Below are 14,960 nucleotides of genomic sequence, written 5' to 3' on the forward strand. Positions count from 1 at the left end.
GTGTATGGCTGGCACTTAGAATATAGGATGGCGGGAGCGGCTGGGGACAGACACCAGACAGCTCTCTCCAGTCTTTCCACGTGGCTAGCTTGGGCCTCCTTACAGCGGGGTGGTCTTGGAGTAATGACTTCTTACTTGGTGGCTTGTTTCTTTCACAACAAGAGTACCACAGAACCCAGATGGAAGCTGGAGATTGTCCTGTGTCCTCGCTCCAGGTCTTAAAGTTATGTCTGCTGCATTCTTTTGGTCAAACAAGTCACTAAGGCCAGCCCAGGTTTAAGGGAGGGGAGTTAGACTCTTACCTTTCACTGGGAGGAGGAGCAGAGAATTTGCAGCCTATCTTCAATGTCTTGTCACATCCTGTATGTGTTGCATCAACTGTAAGATGTTGTGGGAGCCAAGGCCCTTGGCCTCCTAAAGGTTTGCTGAAAAATCCCTGGCATGAGGAAGATTGGCTAATCAGAGAAAAGGCACACGCGTGTATTTACCGTGTACACACAGGAGCCTTCAGAATAGAGGCGCAGCCACCCAGGGAGGTACAGGAGCTTATCCAGGCTTGTCCAACCTGCCTCATTTTGTTGTTCTGTTTTAGGCTTTTAGCAGCCCAACGCCATGGTTTTGAGTTTCTGTCTCTAGTGATAAGGAGAAAAGAGGGACTGGGCCAACTAGAAGGAAACTAAGAACCCACGACTGTATTCTCTCCTTGGACACCACTGTCAGGTCTTGAGGCCACAGAATGAATGAGGACTTGGATCCTGGCAAACGAGGTTCTGGGAAGACGGGAGGAAGAGGTCTGGCTCGCAAACGGGGTTCTTATTAGGTAGATGAAACCTCACAAGTAGAAGTTGTCAGAGATGGTAAATGGCTCTCTTCAGACCTTTCAAGGTGTTATTTCAGTTAATCTCTCGGGCCTGGGTGCAGTAATGGACATTCTCCACAGATGCAAATTGCTCTGACAATGGACAGCTTTGCAGGGACCCTTCATCTGTTGGCCCTATAACAGCCATTTCAAAAAAATGTCAAAAGTACAGTTTGGGGTAAATGTTTCTGTTGTGGTCGAGACAGAGTCTGGCTCTGCTCTGTTGCCCAGGCTGGAGCGCAGCAGTGCGATCACACAGCTCACTGCAACCTCTACCTCCCAGGCTCAAGCCGTCTTTCCACCTCAGCCTCCTGAGCAGCTGTGGCTGCAGGCACACCCCACCACACCCGGCTAACTTTTGTACTGTTTGTAGAGACGGGGTTTTGCCATGTTGCCCAGGCTGGTCTCGAACTAATGAGCTCAAGCAATCCGCCCACCTTGGCCTCCCAAAGTGCTGGGATTACAGGCGTGAGCCACCGTGCCTGGCCTGGAGTAAAATCTCTTGATTTCCTTCAGTATCATTGCTTATAAGACACATCGTAATTTAAGATACCAAAATATGAAAAAATGTTCACAGCAGAATTGATGAAATATAGTGTGTGCGTGCTGGGTTGTGATATAAAATATTTCAGCTGTGGGCTACAGTCAGGGTTTGAAACTGGGCAGAATTACCGTAACAAAGTGAAGGGGTAAGCAGCAGTATTCTCAAACATCCAAAGATGAAGAGTTTATCACATAGAGGGTCTGCCTGAGACCACTATTAAAACTTGTTTTTTGGATTTTTTCTTTTGAGAAGGGTCTTGCTGTGTTGCCCAGTCTGTAGTACAGTGGCACAATCATAACTCGCTACAGCCTTGACCTCCCAAGTGCAAGTGGTCCTCCCACCTCAGCCTCCAGAATAGCGGGAAGCACAGGCATGTGCCACCACACCCTGCTAATTTTTAAATTTACTTTAGAGGCAGAGCCTTTGTTGCCCAGGCTGGTCTCGAACTCCTGGCCTCAAGAAATCCTACAGGCTCGGCCTTAAAGTGTTGGGATTACAGGTGTGAGCCACTGCACCCAGCAAAAATTTTATTATGGAAAATCTCACACAAATGTGAAGGTATATTAATAAAACTGTCATGAATGCCCCACCCACTTTCAAGAATCATCAGTCCACTTGGTCAGTGTTGTTCAATTCATAAGCAGATCCCTCCCTCCCCTAAGATTATTGTAAAGCAAACCCCAGACATCGTGTTAGTTCATCTGTGGATACTGGGGAACGTAGGCCTACCATGTGCCCCGTGTTATAATCGAAGTATCCCACTTGACTCACCAATAAATAATATAGTCACAATAATGAAAACAGAACATGGATTTGACCCCAACAACTTGACTTAACCTCAGCTGGGAGGCTGGGAGGCTGGGAGAGGGGACGGGAGGTGCCAGGTACTCAAAATTCTCATCAGCCACAATGCGAAGCCACTAGACAGGGCCCAAAATGGAGGAAGCAGGAGGCCACGCTGGGCGCGTAGTATTTGGGAGTAAGAAAGCAAATAGAAGGAATAGCTAAATCCATTCCCCATGGTCTAGGGAGTGGGAAGGAAGAGAGGAAGGACAAGGGCAAGATCTGCTGCTTTTGTTCTTTTTTGATTTTATTTTTTTTGAGACGGATTTTCGCTCTTGTTGCCCAGGCTGGAGTGCAATGGTGCAATCTCAGCTCACTGCAACCTCTGCCTCTTGGGTTCAAGCGATTCTCCTGCCTCAGCCTCCCTAGTAGCTGGGATTACAGGCATGTGCCGCCACACCCAGCTAAATTTTTGTATTTTTAGTAGAGATGAGGTTTCACTATGTTGGCCAGGCTGGTCTTGACCTCCTGACCTCAGGTGATCCACCCGCCTCAGCCTCCTAAAGTTCTGGGATCACAGGCGTGAGCCACTGCGCCCGGCTTTTTACTTTAAATGATATGCATGTATTACTTTGATTATAACAAAAAACTTGAAAATAGGGTGTTGGAGAATTGGTGATTCAACGCCCTCAAGACTTACAGTTTCTGTAATACCCCCATTCCTAAGTTATATTGCTTTTGTTCAATGAGCATGTTTTGGCCTATTTGAAGATGAGAACTGAGTAGTGTAAGGCAGAGAGTCATGCTTATCGACCGCCCTTCATCAGGAGTGAAAAACTGTACTCCGTTGGCTGCTTCTGAGGTCGACTGGCAAGACCTATTTAAAATATTCACAACCGGGCATGGTGGCTCACGCCTGTAATCCCAACACTTTGGGAGGCCGAGGTGAGTGGATCACCTCAGGTCAGGAGTTCGAGACCAGCCTGGCCAACATGGTGAAACCCCGTCTCTACTAAAATAACAAAAAGTAGCCGGGTGTGGTGGCGTGCACCTGTCATCTCAGTGACTCGGGAGGCTGAGGCAGGAGAATCACTTGAACCCGGGAGGCAGAGGTTGCAGTGAGCCGAGATTGTGTCACTGCACTCTGGTCTGGGCAACAAGAGTGAAACTCCATCTCAAAAAATAAATAAATAAATCACAAGGAGCTGGTGCATGACAGGTCACATGAAGAAAGGTGGCATATTACCTAATACGGGTCCATTTGCATTGGTGTTCTCTGAAACCCTGTCTGGGGTTTTATTCATAGGAGACAGTAAATACGTAGCGTGAACGTGAAACGGTTCTCAGCGTTTGATGTGTGTGATGCAGAGCTCCCCAGAGGACTTCTCCCTCCCTCCACACCAATGTCATGGTGCAACTCGTACTCCTGGGCTCTCCCCTGGATGTACAGGACTTGAAATGTTTCTTTTTCCTAGAAGGGTGAAATAGTTTTGTCTTACCATGGTCTCTCCAGCACTGAAAAAGAGCCCGGTACAGAGTAGATAATGAGTGAATGAATGAGTGCTCAATCGCTTTGAATGCAGAGGGGATCCCCACAACTGTATCTTTTGCCAGGTAATGCTTCGCACACTGGAGTGTGAAGATTAACAGTCCTAGACATCAAATCGATTTGCAGCCCAACTGTCATTTGATTATTTTAAAATGTCTTCACCTTTTTTTTTCCTCTTTGTGGAGAAGGGGGGGGGTCTCACTATGTTGCCCAGGCTGGTCTTGAACTCCTGGCCTCAACTGATCTTCCCAGCTCGGCCTCCCAAAGTGCTGGGATTACAGACATGAGCCACTGCCCCCAGTCTTTTTTTTTTTTTTTTTTTTTTTGAGATGGAGTCTCGCTGTGTTGCCAGGCTGGAGTGCAGTGGCATGAGCTCAGCTCACTGTAGCCTCTACCTCCTGGGTCTAAACGTTTCTCCTGCCTCAGCCTCCCAAGTAGCTGGGACTACAGGCGTGCACCACCATGCCCAGCTAATTTTTGTATTTTTTTTTTTTTTTTTTGAGACGGAGTCTCGCTCTGTCGCCCAGGCTGGAGTGCAGTGGCCGGATCTCTGCTCACTGCAAGCTCCGCCTCCCGGGTTTACGCCATTCTCCTGCCTCAGCCTCCCGAGTAGCTGGGACTACAGGCGCCCGCCACCTCACCCGGCTAGTTTTTTGTATTTTTTAGTAGAGACGGGGTTTCACTGTGTTAGCCAGGATGGTCTCGATCTCCTGACCTCGTGATCCACCCGTCTCGGCCTCCCAAAGTGCTGGGATTACAGGCTTGAGCCACCGCGCCCGGCAATTTTTGTATTTTTAATAGAGACAGGGTTTCACCATGTTTGCCAGGATGGTCTCGATCTCTTGACCTCGTGATCCGCCCGCCTTGGCCTCCCAAAGTGCTGGATTACAGACGTGAGCCACCACGCCCGGCCCAATCTCTTTTTTTCTGGAAGTTTTAAGATACTTGAGGCATGCCTTTGGCTTTGTTCAGCCAAAAAGGACTATTAGATGACAAACAGCAGGGAGGCACTACATTATGTTGTAAACCTCACACTTCAGTGAACCTCAAGAACGAGGAAGTACAGAAAACAAGGCTTTCCCTACGTTAAGTGGGAAGATCAGCAAACACAGGCTCTAAACAGGCAAGCACAGAACACCCCTGATGGCTGCCCAGGAGAAACGTCCCAGGACACTGACCCACGTGACAGCACGTGCCACTCAGAGGAGGTGTCGGCCGCGGAGACAGAATGAGGAAACAGAGACCCAGGTGACGTCGGAGGTGGCCGCTGATGCCCGCTCCAGGTGGGGTGGTGTTGGCCGTGGGCTCTGCGAATCCTGGGCTCAGTGGCCACACTGAGGTGGGACGAGGAGAAGGGCCACTTGCTGGTGTCTGCCTTTCCTCTTGGGCATCAGCTTGCAGCCTTGCAGCCTGAGGGGACTGAGCTCACCCACTTCCATGGGTGGGACCTGCTTGACTCCCCCAGCCCGTCAGCGTGTCGTCTCCCCTCTGCCACACTGGGCTGCTTCACAGCTCAGGACTGGATGTGAGCTATTAGGGACCCAGGCTTCCTGATTTCCAGAGGCCGTCAGTGTGGAAGGGTGCGGGCCTGGGAGCCACCTCGTGAGCAGGCAGGGAGAGCAGATGGGAGTGTGAAGCCAGCACTGAGGAAGGAAGCGGAGCTGGGAAACAGCGTTAAGGGACACGCGTGCATGCGCGCAGTCCATGGCCTAGGCTCTGCCTTTGAGCCCTACCCACGGACTGTGTATGTGAGCCCCCACATTTGCATTTAACACCAGGCACCCGTCTCCTGCGGTAATGCAGGCTGGGGACCTCCGGAGAAGCGGGCAGGATGGTCCCCTGAACCTGTGCTTTATCTCCTGGCTGCTTTATTCTGTCACTTGACTTCTATAATACAATTGCCATATGGTGACACTGCCTTCCAAAACAGCTATGGTCGGTTCCAATGCAATTAGAGCTGATTCTCCGTATTCTTCATTGGCAGTGGAAAAAGCTTCAGTACTTTATTGAAAGAAAGCAATAAATAATACTGTGATAAAAATAGTTCAAAAGTAGACTGTACATACTTTGTTACATAATCAGGAAGTTCACAAAAGATTAATAGAAAAACAGAACAGTAACAATGAATTGTACAAGTAAATTAAAAGCAGAAACCAACTGTGAAAAGACAGGCTGCCTCCACCTCTGTATCTGCTGCACAGTAAATACCACGCCATGGTCTGACACGCTTTGCTGGCTTTTTAATATGCCATTGAAAAAGTAAAAGCCACATCTGCAACTTACACAATCCAAAATGGCTATAACATCGAGGTCTAAAAGTGTCCCACTAGGTTCATTCTTTAAACATGTTTACAAACAAATGTAAAAAGATGATTTACATAAGAAAAATAAGGCCTTTATTAGAGCTGCACTGCACTGCTTTCTGGGTCTCCTGCCTTCATCCGCTGTGTGCACCGACTTGCAGAATGAGAGCGTGGTGCTTGGTGGCTGGCCCTAAGGAGAGCTACATGGGTGTCTCTCCACCCGCTCCCAAGGAGCAGAGGCAGGGAAGAGGGCGCAGGGGCTGGGCTGGTCCCCCATCCGGAGTCTCTCCAGCTGAGAGAACTGCTCCCAGCTCACGGTCTCTGTCAGCCACTGAAGGCAAGCTCCCCAAATCCAGAGACGAGGCTAGGAAAGCGCTAACCAGTGCTAGGGGCTTCTCATAGTGTAGTGATAGTCTTTTCAGTCCACATTCTATTAGGAGCTGATACTTAACACCAGCTATTTTAAATCTGTTCATGCTGCAGAATAAAGCATTTCTTACTAGAAAAAGTATAGTTAAGGTCAGTCATTAAAATACAATTGCCTGAAATTAGGTATGCTTATTTCAGAATGATTGCTGTAGAGCTAGGCTGCGTCTGTAAAGGATAATGCACATTGCTTCTGTCATAATTTTATAAATGTAGTAAAATCCTTTTCATGGTTTATCATTAAAAAATTAATGATAATTACAATAAATGCATAATTTACAAAAGCCCTCTATTCATAGGATTTATACATACAAGCATTACAGTACATTCATCTGAAAGACTAAAATTAGGTATAAGAACATGATTTGAAAGGATATTTATAGCCTGGATATACATGAAAAAGTAAGTAACTATATAAATGAAGAGTCATAAGTTTACATAAATATAAGAAACATTAAATTCTAAAATATTTTCTCTATGGTATTCATGAATTTTTCACTAATTAAAAACTCTGTAATAAAATATCTTAGGGTTCATATAACAAGTATTAACAGATTAAAGATTCCATTGGATTCTAAAATGTAGTCTTTGTTGGATTCAAATGCTGCGTAATCATCGGTAGAAGTAGTGTGGGTAAACTGGAAAATAAACACAAACAAAAAGCCACTCAGTGCAGGCTGGGCCATACTGACGAAAGGGAGCTTCTGACGCTGGGGCCCAAACGTCCCAGCCCTGGCCCCTCCCCTCCAGGACCGTCACTTTCTGTGCCGTAGCTGCTCTGAGAATCACTGGCTAGAACATCGAGGGCTATGCACATCAATGAGACAGTTCGTTGGCTGACTTCATTTTGGCTCACAAGTTACCAATTACAAATAAAAGATGAACAAACCAGTCAAATATGCCAACGGAGACCTTAAAATTGCTTAGAACAGCAAGGAGAGGGCGGGCCACTCACCAGCCAGAGTCCGCAGTTTTAAGAACCAGTCTCCAAACTGACAGGCTATTAGTGTCACACTTAATACAGTATGTAATTAACCACAAAACTTTGGGCTTGTTTCATTCAAGAATGTGCATTTAAAACGAAGCAAGCTTAGGAATCAAGGCCATGTGCATAACGACGCCAGGGTGAGACTCTCCCCCGACGCGCTCTGCCATGCTCTGCTCTCCTCCCCACTCCACCCGCATGACACCCACAGACAATTAAAATGAGTCAGCATTTTCAGGTTTAAGGAAAAGATGAAAATACGTTTTTTTTTTCCCCTTAAAAAAAAGAGGACACACTAACCTCTTTATGATCAATTGTAACAACAACATTATCTTAATGGGTATGGAGAGCTTGTGTCTCTGTATATTTTAAATTCCCCAAAAACTGCATTGGCTTTCATGGTCCACACCCCTAGTCTGGCACTGCAGCTCCGATGACTCCTGCTGTGCCTCTGAGCCACCTCCAGGGGTTGTGGTGCTCTCTACTCACCAACAGGAGACTTTAGCAGGAGTAAGTCCTGACTGTAGCAGAATCCAACCTCTGTGTTCCTGATACATTGCCTGTTTCAACAGCCACGAGAGGAAGCGTGCAAACACAGCGTGCAGTTAGTCTTAGAACATCACATGAGGGCACAAGTAGACACACATCTTCACAACTACAGCAGCACCTACGGAGGGACCTGAGGGGAGCTGCCTGAGTGGGCGGGATGGAGCCAGAGAGAGATCCAAGTGTCACCCAGTGGTGGCTCTCCCCAGCTCCCAAGGAGCCCCAGGAGACTCTGGAACACTACTCCGAAATACCAAGCACCAAATAATACAGTAACAATTTCAGAATGTACATCTGCATAAATGACCCCCACTTAGAGTGATCCCTTTGTCTGCTACTAAACTCTACATTCATAGACTAATGGGGCTTTCTCCCTGCCCTACGTGCTCCATCTCTAACACTGGTATGAAGGAAACACCAAGCGGCACTGCTGATGCCGCCTAGCCCCGCTGAGCACAGAGGCCGACGACACCGGGTACAATGCCAGCCTAAGACGAGGGGAGAGAACCTTGCAGACCAGCACTAGCTGCGGTGTCTGGGAGGCCATGTCCTTTTCTCCTGGGGAGGAGCAGAGCAGGTGCAGAGATCTGGCTGCAGGGGTGGGGCGTTGGCCAGGGAGTGGGGTGAGGGCTGATCTAAAAACTGAAGCCCAGTCTCAGTTCCTACTAGAAATATTAATCATAGACACCACCGGTTTTCGTTCTTGTTCAAGAAACACACTGTGTGGCCAGAAGTAAGCCTGATTTCCATTAACAACCTGGATTTTAAGTTTTTACAAATCAGAAACAGGTACTGGCTGCTCCCGGTTATATGTTTTTTGTTTTCCCACAGGTATACCAGGAACACTTATCAACATCCTGCATGGTTCCAGCAAAGACGTTAAGACAGTTGGGACTACTGGTTAGGACAGATGATCTTCACAAACCCTCTGCCTCTAAGAGCCTGGGAGACCTGCTGGAGTTTACCCCACATTCCCTTAGTTAAAAAGCCACTAAAATAATCAGTTTTGCTCAGCACGGTGGCTCGTGCCTATAATTCCAGCAATCTGGGAAGTCAAGGCAGGAGGATTGCTTGAGCCCAAGAGTTTAAGACCAGCCTGGGCAACATGGTGGGACCCCACCTCTACAAAAAATTTTAAAAATTTGCCAGGCGTGGTGGTGCGCACCTGTGGTCCCAGCTACTTGGGAGGCTGAGGTTGCAGTAAGCCGAGACTGAGCCACTGCACTCCAACCTGGGCAACAGAGTGAGACCCTGTCTCAATAATAATAAAAATAATAATAATATAATCCCTTTAGTAGGCTTGTGCCCGAGTTATTTATGTAAGGGTAAAAAGTCTTCTTTATAATAAATTCTCCATACCTTTTAGGTTTACTTTTTTTTTTTTTTTTTTTTTTGAGACAGTTTTGCTCGTCGCCCAGGCTGGAGATCAGTGGCATGATTTCAGCTCACTGCAACCTCCGCCTCCCAGGTTCAAGCCATTCTCCTGCCTCAGCCTCCCAAGTAGATGAGATTATTGGCATGTGTCACCATGCCTGGCAAAATTTTTTGTACTTTTACTAGACACAGGGTTTCACCATGTTAGCCAGGCTGGTTTCCAACTCCTGACCTCAGGTGATCCACCCACCTCGGCCCCCCAAAGTGCTGGGATTACAGGTGTGAGCCACCGTGCCGGGCCTAGGTTTACTTTTCATCCATCCAAACTCTCATTCTTAATATTCCTGTTAACATTTAATAAGGGAAATGTGATGTATCAGAAGGAAAACTGAAATGGAAGCCACAAGCAAACAAGCAAGCACTCATGTGGACTCTGCAGGTGGCAGCGCTTGAGCTGAAGGCCAAGTTACAGTCACACTTTCTAAGAATTATCCGCATGACTCTTGGAGGAAAAATGCTAATTTTTAGAAAGTTCCTAGTTAAAAGATATACTGAGTTTTCCCCCTTAAGTATATTATCAAACTCTGGCAAACAATAAATAAATAATACAGCCTTTTACCAGAAATGCCACAAAGTAAGCTATTCTCACCCAAAGTGTCCAGCTTAACTAAGGTTTTTTATAAATGTACTTTTCTTTTGATTTTTATACAGGTGATAGAGAACAAAATTTATGAACCTACTTATGGGAGGGGCTGATGCCAAAAAAAATTTGCAAAAACCCCATTAGCACAGTTTTCAATTATTATTATTATTTGTAGAGATGGAGTCTCACTGTGTTGCCCAGGCTAGTCTCAAACTTGAGCTCAAGTGATCCTCCTGCCTCTCAGCCTCCCAGAGTGCTAGGATTACTGGCATAAGCCATCATCATACCTGGCCCCTAATTAGCACTTAAAAAAATTTTTTTTTTTTTTTTTGAGACACGGTCTCAGTCTGTCATCAAGGCTGGAGTGCAGTGGCACAATCTCGGCTCACTGCACCCTCTGCCTCCCAAATCCAAATGATTCTCATGCCTCAGCCTCCCAAGTAGCTGGGATTACAAGCGTGTGCCACCGCACCTGGTTAATTTTTGTACTTTTGTAGAGATGGGATTTTGCCACGTTGGCCAGGCAGGTCTCGAACTCCTGGCCTCAAGGATTAGCACAGTTTTTAATGCCACTTCCTTTCCTTCAGTCTGCTCACTGGCCTCAGAACTGAGCATGAGTGACACCTGTGTGTAGCACAGGGGCTGCCATACGGCCCCCACTGACACAGGCTCAGAACTTCACCAGCTTTATGAATGATGCATTTAATCATCGCAACTACTCTATGAGGAAGACACTACCACGACGACCATTTTACAGATGGGGAAACCGAGGCACAGTTAAATGACTTGCTCAGGGTCATGCACCTCCTAGCGGCAGAGCTGGAGTCACACCTAGGCAGCCTGGCTCTTCAACCTGTGCACTGCCTTTCATTAGATGAGTACAAGATCAGAGCTGAGAGACCTGTCGGGAAGCCATGGTCAACTGTTAACCTCAAATCAAAGCAGCTGTCAAAGGGAAAATCCCAAACTGTGCTTGAAATCATGGCAGTGATTCTTTCTGGCTGGTATATTCATGGCTGCCTCGCTCCACTGGGGACTTCTTGGAGGTTCACCTTCCTCCCTTCCCTGCCCTCTAATGGGTAGACACGTGACTGCACAGAACAGCAGCAGCAGGGAGGGCCGAAAGGACAGGCAGAGCTCACACAAGCTGTAAACTGTGTGTTCTTTAAAATATACTGTTATATTCTCCGATGTGGAGAGCAGTAAATCATGTGGTTTGGAAGCTACTACTACACTACTATTTCCTGAAAGAGCTTCCTAGCACGGCCTGTCACAGACACATATTTACAAGTATGCCTCAGTCTCTCTCTGAGAACACAGACAAATACTGAGCTTTATTAGTTGGAAAAATATGCTAAGATTCAACCAGACAAGAATGTTTTAAAAACTCTATTGTTATGGTTAAACTTTTATAAACAAATGTTAGAGTTAATTTAAAAACATTTATATTTGGACATGCAACCATACTCAAGTGCCTTGTAACATATTAACTAGGCCGTTTTAGATCATGATTAATGTTCCAGACAAAAAGCTGCTCATGCTCCCAGCAAGTGGCAGGTTAGCGCGACCCATCACATACCGTCCATCTGCATCTTCTTTGGCTGCATTGAGGGGGAAGACATGGAAGAAGTGACCCGGAAGTTTGCAGGGAGAGTCTCTGCTGACCCAGCAGCTAAGCCGCGAATGTCCTTTGGTCTAAACTTTTTTCTCCATGAAGGTGCTCTCCTAAAGCTTTTATCATCATCCTGGTAAATTAAAGAACAAAAAACAAGATTCATTTTAAAAAATAAAGGTCAGAGATGTAAAGTTAAATGTCCTTTAAAATGACTGCTGAACTCAAGAATGTACGTATTCTTGTTCACATGTATTTCATCCCTTCTTGATGACCACCCAATATATTGCCCAAACTGGAACTTCAGCGTGAAACGGGGCATGGTGATGGTCCGGCTGGGCCTCAGCTGGCGAAGTGAGGTCAGTGCTGGGCCATGGGATGTGCTCCTTCTCCCCAGCATCGTGTTCTACTTCTTACCTTGCAGGAATCACTTTCTTGCTACATAATACATTTTTATTTATCTTAAAAATAGTTTATTTTTCATTTTTATTTATTTTTTTACAGACAGAGTCTAGATCTGTTGCCCAGGCTGGAATGCAGTGGTGTGATTATAGCTCACTGTAACCTCAAACTCCTGGGCTCAAGCCATCCTCCCACTGCAGCCTCCTAAGCAGCTGGGACTACAGGTGTGCCCCTGCCACGTGCAGCTCTACAAACAATGTTTAAGTTATAAACAATTCTATCTTATGCCACGATATAGCCAACGAGTGCTTCATCTTTAGAGGTGGCCTTCTATTCTGTCAAACTCAAAGTTTTCTTAAGGTCCAATTAAGAGACTCCTAATAGTGTGAAACAAATGAGTCATGGTTTGAAGGGGAAATTAACATTTTGTATTTTTATTTATTTTTTTTTTTTGAGATGGAGTTTTGCTCTGTCGCCCAGGCTGGAGTGCAGTGGCCGGATCTCAGTTCACTGCAAGCTCCACGTCCCGGGTTTACGCCATTCTCCTGCCTCAGCCTCCCGAGTAGCTGGGACTACAGGCGCCCGCCTCCTCGCCCGGCTAGTTTTTTGTATTTTTTTAGTAGAGACGGGGTTTCACCGTGTTAGCCAGGATGGTCTCGATCTCCTGACCTCGTGATCCGCCCGTCTCGGCCTCCCAAAGTGCTGGGATTACAGGCTTGAGCCACCGCGCCCGGCCAACATTTTGTATTTTTAATATACTTCTGAAACACGCCACCCCACCAATGCACAGGATTATGAGGAGTATACTCTGGACTGGGGTAGGATACCTAGTGGTCCCTAAAACCCAACTTACAGACTCTGTTCCTAAGCTGCAACCAGTGTTTTATGATGTGAAAACCATTTTTGAGGGATGTCAAAAATTAAATAGCAAAAATAAAAACAAAACTACTTTCTTGAAGGTATTACTTTTGTGGTTTTTTTTTTGGGGGGGGGGGGGTGTTTTTTCCTTTCTGAGATGGAGTTCCTCTCTGTCGCCCAGGCTGGAGTGCAGTGGCGCAATCTCAGCTCACTGCAACCTCCACCTCCCAGGTTTAAGCGATTCTCCAGCCTCAGCCTCCCAAGTAGCTGCGATTATAGGCACCTACCACCACGCCTGGCTAATTTTTGTGTTTTTTAGTAGAGATGGGGTTTCACCATATTGGCCAGGCTGGTCTTAAACTCCTGATCTAAGGTGATCCCCCTGCCTCCGCCTCCCAAAGTGCTGGGATTACACGCATGAGCCACCGCGCCTGGCCCAGGTATTAGTTTTTAAAGGCTCATTTGTTAATAAATTCATAAGAGCAAAGCCTAACTTCTAACATCCAGAGAGACTGCCTAGCTACATGATGTCCTGAGTATAATAATAACAGCTTACATTTCACACACATTTAAACATTTATACACATTTCATAGACATTTAAAGAACATTAGGCCAAAAACTTACTTCATCAAACCTTCTATCAGTCCCCATGACCAAAAGGTTGTTAAATTCTCTTTCCAAGACAGCACGAGCCTGAAATAACCAAAGAATAACAAATAAAACTTTCATCAAATCTAATTTGAAGGGTGTTAGCATAATTGTTTTTTAAACCAAGACTTAACCTCCCTCACTGCTGGCTGGGTGCGGTGGCTCATGCCTGTAATCCCAACACTTTGGGAGACCGAGGCGGGCAAACCACCTGAGGTCTGGAGTTCAAGACCAAACTGGTCAACATGGTAAAACCCTGTCTCTACTAAAAATAGAAAAATTAGGACCTGGGTGTGGTGACTCATGCCTGTAATCCCAGTACTTTGGGAGGCCGAGACAGGCAGATCACTTGAGGTCAGGAGTTTGAGACCAGATTGGCAACGTGGTGAAACCCTGTCTCTACTAAAAATACAAAAATTAGCTGGGCGTGGTGGCGTGTGCCAGTAATCTCAGCTACTTGGGAAGCTGAGGCAGGAAAATCACTTGAACCTGGGAGGCAGAGGGTGCAGTGAGCCAAGATCGCACCATTGCACTCCGGTCTGGGCAACAAGAGTGAAACTCCATCTCAAAACAAACAAACAAAAAAACAATTCCTTCACTATATGACTATAATGAACCATAATAATATTTTAAATCAGGGCATCTAATGTGGAGTCTATGGATGGACTTTTGCAGAAAGGGATCCGTGATCCTTGGAGTCATATTAACAAGGGTATGTGGGTTGGTCAGGGGTACCGGCAAAAGATATTCAATGCTCCCCCCCCCTTTTTTTTCTTTTTCTTTGGGATGGGGTCTCACTCGACTGTCACCCAGGCTGGAGTGCAGTGGCGCAATCGCAGCTCATCACAACCTCCACTTCCTGGGCCAAGTGATCCCCCTGCCTTGGCCTCCCAAGTAGCTGGGACTACAGGCATGTGCCACCACACCCGGCTAATTTTTTGTATTTTTTTGTAGAGACAGAGCTTCACCATGATGGCCAGGCTGGTCTTGAACTCCTGGACTCAAGCAATCTGCCTACCTGGGCCTCCCAAAGTGTTGGGGTTGTGGGCATGAGCCACCTCGCCTGGCATATTCAATGTTCTGTAGAGGAATAAAAGTTCCCTGTTTTTCAAATGAGCCCATGAGTCAAAAAGAATTACATAAGGCAATGACCCATAAAAACAAAATTAATAAAATCTTCATGTGGCACACCTAAAAATACGACCCTTTCCATGTAGGAACTAAATATATGTCACTCTTCTGACAAGGCCCATGGGCTGGAATGAAAGGTCCTCCTTATCTGGTTTATTGGAGGAGTCTCATGCTTCCAACAGAAAAGGGAAAGATGATAGACCAAAAACAAAAAGACAAAAGAACTAGTTGTCTGAGGTTTTTTTTTTTTTTTTTAGTTTTCTTTCTATTCAAATAACTGTCTATAATCAGGGTAC

The 14,960-nt window shown here is 46.2% G+C and overlaps 1 protein-coding gene across 7 annotated transcripts in view; it reads right to left on the reverse strand.

Moving 5' to 3' along the window:
- Positions 1 to 5,708: 5,708 nt before the first annotated feature.
- PPFIA1 (PTPRF interacting protein alpha 1) overlaps positions 5,709 to 14,960 on the reverse strand; it is a 117,945-nt gene continuing 108,693 nt past the window's right edge. For 5 of the 7 annotated variants that reach the window (XM_030917192.1, XM_030917190.1, XM_030917188.1 and 2 more), the window contains 4 exons: positions 13,510 to 13,578; positions 11,592 to 11,757; positions 7,939 to 8,009; positions 5,709 to 7,102 (listed from right to left, as the gene is read on the reverse strand). In XM_030917192.1, coding sequence (XP_030773052.1) covers positions 7,951 to 8,009; positions 11,592 to 11,757; positions 13,510 to 13,578 — 294 coding nt within the window. In that variant the 3' untranslated portion in view covers positions 5,709 to 7,102; positions 7,939 to 7,950. The remainder of the gene's footprint in view (positions 7,103 to 7,938; positions 8,010 to 11,591; positions 11,758 to 13,509; positions 13,579 to 14,960) is intronic. The other 2 variants (XM_030917194.1, XM_030917191.1) reach the window with 1 other exon arrangement.

The sequence above is a fragment of the Rhinopithecus roxellana genome, chromosome 15 (assembly GCF_007565055.1).
Source record: "Rhinopithecus roxellana isolate Shanxi Qingling chromosome 15, ASM756505v1, whole genome shotgun sequence".
Classification (NCBI taxonomy): Eukaryota; Metazoa; Chordata; class Mammalia; order Primates; family Cercopithecidae; genus Rhinopithecus; species Rhinopithecus roxellana.